The 12,642-nt window shown below is 36.5% G+C and overlaps 1 protein-coding gene across 5 annotated transcripts in view; it reads right to left on the bottom strand.

Annotated features, from left to right (window-relative positions):
* Nucleotides 1-4,810: 4,810 nt before the first annotated feature.
* Nucleotides 4,811-12,642, bottom strand: part of KCNMB2 (potassium calcium-activated channel subfamily M regulatory beta subunit 2) — a 230,469-nt gene continuing 222,637 nt past the window's right edge. For all 5 annotated transcript variants that reach the window (XM_064492901.1, XM_064492902.1, XM_064492906.1 and 2 more), the window contains one exon: nt 4,811-6,564. In XM_064492901.1, the coding sequence (XP_064348971.1) occupies nt 6,280-6,564 (285 nt within the window). In that variant the 3' untranslated portion in view covers nt 4,811-6,279. The remainder of the gene's footprint in view (nt 6,565-12,642) is intronic.

Below are 12,642 nucleotides of genomic sequence, written 5' to 3'. Positions count from 1 at the left end.
GAGAATATACAGACAAAATAAAATGAAGGTGAATAAAATAAATCCATGTCTTCAAGAACTTGTAGGAATACCAGAGAAATAAACCAGGACTATCATGTGGTGTGATAGTGCTTTTATAGAAGGGTGCAGTGGGGTGTCATTGAAGCATAGAAGTTAGGCACCTAGCCTGGGCCTGAATCACCTCCTGGTGCAGATAAAGTTTGAGCTAAGTCTTGAAGAATAAGTATCAGTTAGCCAAATGGTTGGAAGAGAGATCAGAGAAAGGAGTCTCAGGCAGAGGAAATAGTAAATGCAAAAGCCCAGAGATGTGAAAGAATTTGGAACATCAGGGATGACCACTGATGAGATGGCTGAAGCATAAGAGGTGTGGAGATGACAGTGGGAAAGAGACTTGAAGGGCCAGTTCACTCCGTGATCCAAGTCACTTGCAGCAGCAAACTGTTACTAGGTCTTAGGATGTAACTCTTCCTGAATAAAGGCAGAACATCAAGCTGGTACTGTCTATTATTAAATGAAAACCTCTTCCTATTAGTAGGCCTGGATGCCTGCCAATGTCAGGGTTAGGCTGCGTTTGATTTACTTTATGCAAAATAGAAGTGGAAATGAGAGGAGTGACCGTGTGAAGGTGGCTTGTAGTCTTGCCAGCGGCTGCTGTTCAGGTATCACAAACTACACTGATATTAGGGAAAGTAAACTGCTAGCTTTACCTGGTCTTCCAAAGGGCCACTTTGTTCCAGTCTTCATTTTTTTTTTTTTTTATTGAGTTTAGTGGTAAATGCTGGCAGTTTCTCAGGGTACTCAGCTATTAAAATATTTCATTCCTAAAAGTGGAGACAGTTGCTGATTTCCACTGTTGGATATGTGGTTTCTCAGACAAACCAAGTGGAATCTTCTAAATGGACTTGGATATTTGCTGGGCTAACTTGAGAGTTTTTAGTATTCAAAGTGTTACTTATTCAGCCAGATACTGTGACATTTTCAAAGAAACTGAGAGTTGGAAGGCCTCTTTGTTGGTGTTAGCACAAAACCAGTTTGTTGCAAATGGCTTGGCTCCTAGGGTTTCTGTTAGACCGTTGCCTGAGCTGTATTTAGGGCGCTCACTTTTTCTGGGAAAGCTTAAAAATTTCCGGCTAATTATGACTTTCTAGAGATGGACCTAAGAGTTGCATTTGCACCAAATTCTGTATGTGTCACAGCTATTGGAAAGGAAGGAATATATTTTACATGCAATATGAGTACCCAGTCTGAACACTGTGCTTTCTTCTCAGCATTGCTAGATGTCAGCTACAGCCGCTGAATGCTTTTGGTTAGAGATAGACACTGTTAATTGTTCCAAAATGATACTTCTGTCATGCTTAAGGATGGTGCCAGGACAGTCCATTTGTTTGCTCACCACGGGAAGGAGCTAAGTGTTAGGGTTTGCAGCTGCCTCACAAACTGCTGGACTTACAATGCAGTGAATAAAAGAGCGGAGCTTTGATGTCTCTCCAACTGGAGGAGGCTGATGAGTTTGTACAGACCTAAGTTGAAAGCATTATGTGGATGTCTAGTTGTTGAAGTCACCATGGTGATGCAGATGCTGAGTGATGCTTCCTGTAGATATCTCTGTGACCAGCTCTCTCACTGCATGGTCCAAGAAGGAATTGTTTTCTTAAATGTCACATTGTGTGGAAACCCTAAGGGGTAGGGAGAACCTATCCCTTCCTTTCTTCACATGCTTTTTAAATGAATTTACTCCAAAACAAGCAATAAAAGGGGCAGTTGGATCTGTGCTAGTCCAAAGAGGTATTTATCAACCCCAAAGGATAAGGTCCTTAAGAAAAACATGGAGAAATTCTTCAGTAACTGATGAATAGCAATAGTTGCTTAAGTTAGATTTTCTAATTCTAGATCTCCTTTCCCCATATATTATCACTCCTTCCTTTTAAAGTAGTTTCTATTTCTTAGCAATTCTTTCGTCTTAGCATGTTATCAGTTGGCACTTAAGGGAACCTCTTGTCTCTGACTGACACCAAAATTTTCCTGCATCTCTCGTTGAGTGAAAATCAGAATTTTTTTCTTTTAAATTTTATAAGATAAATGGACAATTCATAGGAAAATTGGAAAGTAAATTCTGAGCATTGGTTTGTTTTGCTCCTTTACCTTCTCAGTAACACTAGTTTCTCTTCCCTGTGAATGTAACACTTTTTCTCCTTCAACCAAAATCTGTGTTGGCAGAAGAATCTGATAAGAGTTTGTCCAGATTGCCTGTGGTGGACACCTATTGTTTTTTCCTTGCCCAGCACCCCTTCCTCTCTTATTTAACACATATCCATTTTCCTGTGGGGAATTATCTGACCCCCACCGGGTGGGGCTGCAGATAACATGCCCTGATCTCCATCACTATGGGGGTGGGCCCAGTGGTGAACAGGTGATACGAAGAGAACTGGCATTTTTGAGGACTGATGCAAATGCTGGGTTTTTCTCCTTTTCCCATTATAGACACAAGGGATTTTAAGAACATGTAGTTGCTGGGGGTTCATCTTTGCTGGTATATGGAGATTACACAAAAGAAGAAACAGAGCTGAGGGAGAGAGAGAGAAAGAGAGAGACAGAGAGTTGGATGGAGGGAGATTTTTATTAAGAGATGTTGTGATGTCTACCTACAAAAATTTCTGGTCTGCTAGTAGTGCTAATAGGTGATGGGTTTGTGCAGAGGGCCTTGATGCTTTCTCCACAGCCTGATCTCGTACTACATTGGTAACAAGTCATATGACAACTTGCATGGGCTTAGGGATTAAATTTGTTTTAGAAGAACTTGGCTGAAGAACAAGTCTGAAAGTCCTAATTAAGTTATTATGTTGTTTGAGAGACCAACTTCTCTTCCCATCTAAATGAAACACCTCCTCATAAAGTCACTACTGGAATGCACAGAATGACATTCACTTTCAATTCCTTGGCACTGCACTGGAGAATGATACCTTAGCCAAGACGAACCCATGGCACAATTGTAGCAACATTTTGTTAGGAAAACATCTATGCTCCTAAGCAATCTGGTCACTTAGACAACAGTCTGGTTGTCATAAAGTTGAATAAGGACGTAAGGTAAAATTTCAGATAGCGTTACTTCTCAGAAGGCCAAACCACACTTGAGAGGTGGTGCAGAATTAAAATTCACGTGGACATTATAAGGTTTAGCTAGCTCATCAGTTTAACTCATCCATGAATGTTTAGGTTCTAATGGTTATATTATTAACCTTTTAAAGTTGATGTCATTTATGCTACCTTTATACATTTCATTTATGTCATAATTCTGTCTTATGTTCTAAACAAATGGAAATTGCTCTTTCCTTACACTCCTTCCATTTTTTAGTAAAATAACACTAATAGAGTAAGTAAGTAATAAGAATATTGATCTGGTTTTGTGTGGATTTAGTGAGTAGGTATTATAGGGAGTCAGATTTCAAATTATCAGGAAAATTTTTAACATTGTCTTATTAACTGATAACCTATGCCATTACTGGTAGGATTCAAGTAGTAACTATCCCTGTCTAGATGATCCCTGCTAAGGATTAGAAGGATGCATTGGTGTGAGTTTTGGGCACAATGGCATTTTAAGTTATTCTAGCTCCAAGAAACCATATACTACTAGTGGTTATACTACTACTATTAATATGACTTCTACATTTTACTATTAATAGTATTAATTGCCATTTGGTAAACATCTATTATATACTACATATATTACTAGGCATTTAACATATACATCCTGATTAGGCTTCACATCAACACTTTGTAGATATTATCCACACCAGTGTGAATTAGAGATCTGTTTTCTATTTTTTCTTGTGCCTTATTTTGGTCCTTCTAGTAGATTACAAACTCATTCTTAAGAGAGAAGTCAGTGTTGTATACTTTGTATTATTCCTTACAGTTGCTGCAAATGTAAAAGAGTGGAACAGATTCAACTTAAAAATTATCTGTTCAGTCCTCCTTCCCTTCCAAACCTCAGCATCCCTCAGTGTTATCTAAAAGATCCCAAAGTCATGGAAGTGGTTACCACAGTGGGAAAGCTATAGGTTGGGTATTTTCTCAGCTCTCTGCCATCTTAGTATCTGTGTAAGCTTGGGGAGGTTACTTAATATCTGAGCTTCAACATTGTCATCTGTAGGATGGAATAATAATAGTGCTCCCTGTAATAGGGTTGTTATAAATATTAAGTTAGTTAACACATGCAAAGCATTTAAAACATTATTAGTCCCAGTTCTTTCTCCTTTAATAATGAGTATCTAATTGTGTATACATTTAAATTACTTTAAGAGGTTGTTGCTTATTGGAATTCAAGAAGTCACTAGTTAACTCCTTTTCTGTGTTGTTATTTTGAGGTTTCTACATTTTTATCTGGTTCATCAGTAGGGAATTTTTAATTAAAATTCCAGAGGAAAATAAAAAATAAAAAATAAATTATCTAGTAATTTTACTTGCATGTGTTTCACCCATAGATCACTTAAAGGGAAGCCCAAGGAACATTAAAGATTATAAATTTTTATCTTTCATAGTCACAAAGATCTCTCTATCATCTTCAGAATTATGTTTTTCAGATGGAGTAGGAATCAAGTTTTCTATCATATTTTCTAAATATTCATAATATTGCTTATATGTATTTGAGTAATTAAAAGGGAATTTTCTTTATAATCTCTTTAAATAACTTTAAAAACAGTGAATCGTATGTCTTTGGACTGCCATGGGCTTGTCAGCTGAGAATGCAAGAGGTATTCAAATCTTGCTGATGTAATGGATTTAAAAAAAAATTTAAATTACACATTTGAAGTCCTGATTATACCCTATGGATTTATTTGCTTTTGAAAATTCAAGCTATGAATTACAGTATTGCAGAATACTTTCTACTTCATCAAATTAGTTTCACCATTCATTCCACAAATATGACTTGTAAAATTTTGCAATGCCTAGAAAACCTTGATACTACAGTATAAAAAGGTACTTAAATATAGATGAGAAAGATAGATGTTTATCTTCTTCTTCTGATATTGATGTTAAATAAAAGATGGAATGTTTTTGTTTAAAACCAATCCCTCATTCCTCCCCTCCCCACCCCAAACACCACAAGTGAATGGCAATGTGAACAAAGGCTTCCTTTAAATCTGTTATTCAGTTAAACTGTGTGTTAGGAAAAAAAGATGTATATAAAATCTAGCAACAAAAAAGGGAACTGTAAATAGAAAAGTAAAACATGTAGAGGAGACAAATATTCTGTGCATATAGCTTTAAAATCCCAATGGGGAACACTTGTCAGAAAGAGAGACTACACACTCATTAATTTAAACATAAATTCCCAAAGAGCAATGTTCCAATGTGTTAATTTGCCACAATAGGTTTACCCATTGAAATCAGTCCACCAGTCTTGACCAGCAAGTAGGATCTTAATTTTACCATCTAATGGTTCAGTTGAAATGGAATAAAGATTTTCACACAAATACCTTAGTAATGTAGACTTTCCTGGATTGTAATGAGCATCTATTCAACATTGTCAGTTTACAGGTAATGAAACTCCTGGTAAATGTCATCTCCTCACACAGTAGCAAGGTCTTACATGGAAAAGGGCTCTGTTCATTTTCTATTTAAATCACAGGAAGAGATTACTGAACTGGTTAATGAAAACAGCTTATTTTTTGAAATCAGTTAAAAAATCTAAAGTTATGAGTAGAAAGTAGTAAAAGAAAAATAGCTGGCTGGGTTTTCCCCCTTCTTTACAGTGATAGGGTAGAAATATAAGGAAAATGCATAACGTGTTTTAGTTAGGAAATCTGGTCCCTTCACTTGCTACAGGGCTCAGTTTAGAGCAAGAAAAGAAAAAATATTTTTGGCTGCAGCTTTAGTAAACAATGAATGATGAAAAATATTGCAGAAATACCTTCAAGAGATCTGACAATTCTGAGCACAGACCTTTTCACATTGATATTGTCTGTATTCCTCTAGGAAGCTTGGCAAATGAATAACTGAGCCCGATTTTGGCTGAAGGAGAGAAGGAAGTATTAGTTCTGGCATCGAACCAAGATTATGAAAAAAACCCAACCAACAAAAAACCCCAATTATTTCTTCTCCTGAATAATAAAGACATCATGTTTGCATATAGAACAGCTTTTGCATTATTGCTCTACATATAAGAATATATTAAGGAACTCATAACAGACTGCACATTACAAACTTAAGGTTCTTTGGTGAAGAATGAAAGAAAACAGTATTTGAGCTTTAAAGAAAATGATCTCATCCATTTTGCTTTTATCTATTGATCCGCTGGATCCTCTCACAGAGCAGGGAGAGATACTGTGTGAGTTTCACCATGGCAACGATTGCCACGCCCCCAGCCATCATACATGTTGGCCAAAAGAGTGAATGGAACACCACATTGGAACTGTAGAGTTTGGTTAGAATGACACTCTTCTGGTTTCCTTCCGGGTCAGAATAGCAGGAGAAGTGTTGGTACTTCCTGAAGTTTTCCATGACAACATTCACCAGGGACATGGATTCTTCGAAATTTTTTCCGCACTTAGGTATATAGGAGCACTGTGGAAAATGAGATAAACTGTCACCAGAAGATACTGTGTGTGTGTGTGTGTGTTACTAGGAGGGGATGGGGTATTGAGGCCAACTTAATGATCTATAAGATAACCTTGATGGCTATTCTTTTCATATTCAAACTAGTGCCTCCTAAAACCCTAAGAACTCATACACTGATAAAAACAATGTTTTTAGGTACCCGGTCAAGATGTACTTTGCTAGCTCGCTCATGCAGCTTAAATATTGATTAAAATCGGATAACTTCACTGGATTCTTTCTGCCATAGCAAAGCATGGTGAGTGTTAATTATTCCCTGTAGAACATACTTTTCCGTGGAATCAGAGTGTCAACCTTTCTGTCTTTGTCTATCCACAGCTGTCCATGTAATATTAGAAGCTACCAGTTCTCTCAGGGGAAGTAGTTTACTCATCTTTTTGACTTGGCTTAATTTTTTTTCATCCAAATCATCTTGGTCAACTTGATACTGTAGTCAAGAAAACAGGTATCCCCGAGTTGCTAAAAAAGAATCTTGGAAGGTGTAGGGATATTGAATAGTTAAAGAGCTGTGATAAATGGTTCATGCCTAGTTAGCATGACAAGGTAGCTTTTTCCATAAAGCAAGGAAAAATAAGGCAAAATCAATTCAGTTAGTTTACTCTTAAATTGGCACCCATCTGAGAATTACAATATCTTTCCTTTGATCTTTTCACCTCTTATCTTTCTTCTATATATCTTCTATATATCTTTTCTATATATCTTTCCTTTTTTCTTTTTTCTACGTACTTATATCCTTTGACTTCTTTCTTTGCATCTCTCTTTTTCTTCCCTGCCCTCCCTCCCAGCCCTCACCCCTCTGTTATATTTTCCCCTCTGTTCCCTCTTCCTGCTCTTTCTCCTTCTCTCTCTCTCCTCTGGATACAGATGGAATTAAAGAAGTTTGTAGTTTTTCTTTTTATTATTTAGGGATTTTTTAAAAATACATTTTTCTTGATTTAAAAAGCAGTCTCTAAGGACATGAAATCTCTGTTACTCTCTTCTTTGGTCTGTAAATGAGCAGTGACAAAACTGATATAACAATGAATCTAACCTTTTAAAAAGTTAAGAAAAAAGTGATTTAAGTCACTTCTCTGTGAGATGTGCCAGTCCTTGGTTTACTCTTTCCCCTGTTTATGGTAGAGTGCTTCCCAATGGGAAAAAAAATCTGTCCCTTGTTATACACATTATCAAATAATTAATTTAACAGCTCTATTTGAATTAAATTGGTTTGTAATAAGATCACTGCTAATCTATATAGGATTTTAATGTGAATTAGAAAACTATGCCCCCTCTTCAAAATATAATTATTTTCTGTTGAAAAGTTGTAGTAATACACTGCTTTTATGGAAAAACCCCACATATTTTGTATTACCAGTTTATAAGTTGTGATATAAATATTTACATCTATGACTTTTTACAATGTGATTGGTACACCTAAGATTGTACTGTACACAACTCACACAACAGTAAGCAGACAAACAATGAGGTGGGCTGTTGGTGAAATTTGAGGTACATTTATGGGAGCTTTGGGGTAGGATTCTGGAATTCCAGAACCAATTTAGACTTGTAGATTTCACAAGAAGAAAATATAAAAGAAATGGAATGAATTTTACTAATGGAGTATATTTGAATGACTCTTTCCCCTGACTTTATTAGTGGGTGTACTGGCACCTTGCATTGTTCACTGTGCTGTAATCATTGGATTATTTGTCTGTAGACAGCAGGAAGAGTCTTCAGTTAGTTAAGAATGGAGGATGAACATGTTGACATTTATCATAAACAAGTCTTAATGTTTTCATACAAGGGCTGGTTGACACCTTCAAATTTAATCAGCTAGGAATAAGTGTGAGTATACTCATAAGTGTGAGCACTGCAGAGAGCTGGTACTAGCCCAGCATCAAGCATCTGAAAGTATTTCCAAGAAAGCTGAATTTCTCAGTGAAATATGAAGAAACTTAGTACGAAAATTGGCCTATGACTGCCTTGAAGCAAATTTTCTACCAACTGGATGCCTTCTGGATCAAAAGAGTTTAAAGCAGTAAGGGAATATCTTTATATTTTTCCTTCTTCAAAGCTGCCCAGATCATGTCTATAATTTTTTTCAATGCTTTGCTTCAAAAACATTAAAAAAATTTTAAAGACAAGCCATTTGTGGTTGAATTCAGAAAGAGCCAATTTAGAGTATGAATGCATCAGGCTTCTTTATATTTTGGTGCCAAGATAGCTTATAGTAGTAGTTTCAGTGGCTAATAGTACTAAGTTATTGAAATGATCTCAATAAAAATGGCAGTCCATTAAAATGGAATTTTTTTCTTTTATGCTCTTATGAATTTATTTGGCTTTAAAAAATTTTTTTTTAGGAAACAGTTAGCAGCCAATGACAAAAATTTTATCACTATATAAGATTCTCCCAAATAAAATGAGATATGAATTACTTTTGAAACCATCTAGCAAGGTTGTAATACAGAAACTGCTTATTAAAGTTTTAAGCCATCAGGGTCTCAAATATTTATGTTTAGACTGACCAGATGAGACATGTCCCATACATGATCGGACTTGGGTCCTGAGGGCCAGTTGCACTTAGAAGTAAGTGCAACTCCATGTTACTAGTGGAGAAAACTTTCCTCTGCCCTTGTGTTTTTAGCTTTCTCTAACCTTGCCACCCACTGCCTTTCAACACATAAGAGGTCTGGTTACCGTGTTACTGTGTTTCTGTAAGCAAGTTACTTGGCTCCTCAGAATCAACTTCTTTATCTATATAATGGGGCTAATAGAGCCTTCCTGGCAGGGTTGTGTGAGGATTAAATGATGAATATGCATAAAACCTCAATAAATTTTCTTTAACTTATTTTCCTATTGGAATATCACATTTGTCCTTATGATCTTCTAAAGTCATTAACCAACTGCCACTTTGGTCTCTTTAAGGAGACCAAATTATATAGTTTTCACAGAAACTGTCCTGTTTGATGGCTGTTATCATGTGTTTCTTGCTTTTGTATCCAAAGAGATTTGACATTATGCTGAATCATATATTAGGATTCTAGTTTTCTGTTTCAAACTATAGCCATGTGTATGTTTCTGAGGCTGGTATAAATTTGGGTCAAGATTTAGTGATCTTATGATTTCACCACATGTTTAGAGGATAATTTCACATGATTGGTTTAGAACCCATAGAATTCATTTCAGCAAATGAAAACTTTTGTAAGTGATCTATGCTTAATTGAAAAAATGTAATATAGATTGAAAAGATAAAAATGCTAGCATTTTTAGATCATTCTTTTTTTTGGTAGAAGTTACAGGCTAGATTTACTTTTAGACTGCATGACAGAAAACACAAAGGAACATGTGAATAGTAATTTTATATACACAAGACCCTCAAAATATGTTAATATTATTTTTTACTGTGGCTATGTGTTATATTCTTTCTTTTGTGCCTAACATATGAATATATAAACCTAGCAAAACTCTGAGGCAGCCATTCAGGGGAAGACTTATACTCGCATCTCTCTTCTTAACCCTGAATTGAGTTAATAACCCTCTGTGCTTTCTCCACTCCCTTAAGTTCTCTTTAGTATTGAAAACACAGAGATGGCCCTGCAGCATGACCTTTCTTCTCTCAGTTGAGAAAACAGCCTGGGTCTCGTCACCTTCTCCTGGCTGTCCTTTCCCTTATGACGAAGATCCAGCAATTTCATCTTCTTTCCAATTTTTCAGAAGCAACTGAAAATTTTCTTTTTCTAGCCTCCCAGAATCTTTCATATCAATAGAGTTATTTTTATTCTTGTGATAGACAGAAGTTTTAAGAAAGTACCTGTAGGGCTTCTGCTTAGAAATGCTTCACTAGGCATGTGTGAAGCAAAGTGACAAGCCTTCACCTTGAAAATAAAAGCTGTGGGGAGGAGTGGGGGCAGTGAGAGGTGGGTGTTTGGCTGGTCATCCTTACTGGTCAGCTTCCTTTTCCTTTTGGTGGTAGGGAGGAACTCAATTCTCAGGATCACCTCAGAGGAAGGGTTTATTCTTCACTTGTTCTATTATAAAAAGGGCAGAGTCTTATTTCAGAGAAAGGTTAGTTTAATGAAATCTAATCAATATTTATTGAGTGTCTATAATGTGCCAGGTTGTGTGCTGGATATAGGCATCAACACCGTAGTTTAAAATATATCGTTACAGAGAAGTAGGAAAAGGGTAGGGGTAATGAAATGGGACCAGGAACAGGGCTGAAAAGGCTCTCAGTAAAGACTCTGCCCTTCACAGAAGTGGGCCACAAATTTGTTCTCAGAACGCTGTGGTAGCTAGGGCACACTGGTCTCCAAAGCCCAGGACATAGAAACAAAAACACTGCTTGTGTGAAACATAAATACTCTTGGTTCCAGAGTCAGATGGAACTTTTTCGGTGCCCTCAGACAATGAATATTGTGCACATGTTTATTAAGCATGTATGATGAACCAGGCTTTGTGTTCTGTGCTGGAGAAGACTCAATCCCTAGCTTCAAAGATGCAGAGATTCCCAGCTGGCAGCTTTGGAGTACTGTGGCCCACAACTATATTCTGAACTTTTGAGTTCTTTGAACATTAGTCATGGACAGAGGAGGTGAGATAGTAAATTGGGATTTTTTTTCATTCCCTTTTGAGACTTCCTGCTCCTTACCATCACTTTTCAAAAAGTGAATCCCACAAAATTTAGTTTAAACTTTTAAAATTTGTACTTCGAGCATCTGCTTGATTTTGGCAAGTGGGACTATTTGAAATATTTGGTAGAGGAGAGGAAAACAGTATTCACACTCTGTTATTGCACTGTGGTTTCCTGCAGTTTTAAGATACAGGTCCCTCCAGAGATTTTCCTTTTCTGTTTCCCAGAGCTTTCACATTTATTGTCGCATTTCTGCTTGATGTGGAGTAGAAGAGATGCTTAAAAGACTTAGGAAATCCACTAATGAAATAGAAGCCATGTGGAGCCTCAGGATTAGTCAATAACCACAATAGCTTAAACCATGGAGCCGTCAGGTCCATTATGTATCCAGTTAGGCTGAGAGTAAGTCAGATATCTTATCTGACCTTGCCCTTCATGGTGGTCCTCCTTCTCAGCAATCGGAAAGGAGCAGGTTCCCTCTGCATGCTTTTCTTCTTGATGCTCAGTGCAAGCTGTTTGGGAGCACATTCTTCCCTTCATTTCTGCACAAAGGTGCCCTTAGCTGTGCCAGAATTCAGTTTTAGTGAGCAGTGACTAAATTTTGTCAATCACAGAAGCATTTCTGAATATATGGTCCATAGGGAGTTTCTGAACATGTCTAATAAATATCTCTAAATTTAGATAATTATGGGGCTGTCATGGGTCAAAATTTCCAGGAATATTTCCCCCCTCTTTTCAGGGTGAATTTCTATTTAATATCCACTCTGTGTAAGCTGGTATTGAATATACAATCTTGACTATCCCTATGGATAGTTCTATTCCTTGTTCATGACTTTTGCTTAATCCTAAGCACCTCTTGGAATATAATGAAATAGCATAGGTTATCACATATTGACTAAAATATACCATCAGAAGGATAATATTTTACAGAATTTAGGTTTTTTTAAATCTATTTTTCCTTATTCTTTTAAGAGGATGCTCTAATGCTTTGCTTTTTAAGAGATAGCATGATAGAAGCAAAGAGACTTAGATTTTAATTCAGAGCTAATTAGTGAATGTGTGACCCTGGGAAAATTATTTCATTTTCTGAGCTTAGCTTCATTATTGTGAAGTGGAGATAGTAGTGGTACCTAATATGTGGGATTGCTGCTGTAATTAAACAAATGAGCTCATGTAAAATATTTAGTACTATATAGTGCCTGGCACATTGTAAACTCTTGATAAAATTTGGCTATTATTACTTTAGGAATAGGGATTTATTCAGGATGAAATGTGATGATTTTTATAAAATTCTTAGTGTAGTGCTGAGCATGGAGTATATAGTAAACACTTAGTAATTGTGGATCCCTCTTTGTTTTCCCATTTAAATTCTCAGCTTCAATTTATTTTCTTCCCTTTTCTTCTTATCCCACCAACGC

Source organism: Camelus dromedarius, chromosome 2, assembly GCF_036321535.1.
Source record: "Camelus dromedarius isolate mCamDro1 chromosome 2, mCamDro1.pat, whole genome shotgun sequence".
NCBI classification, from domain to species: Eukaryota; Metazoa; Chordata; class Mammalia; order Artiodactyla; family Camelidae; genus Camelus; species Camelus dromedarius.
Note: the sequence above shows the minus strand (reverse complement) of the source record. Positions and strands in the feature narration are given on the sequence as shown.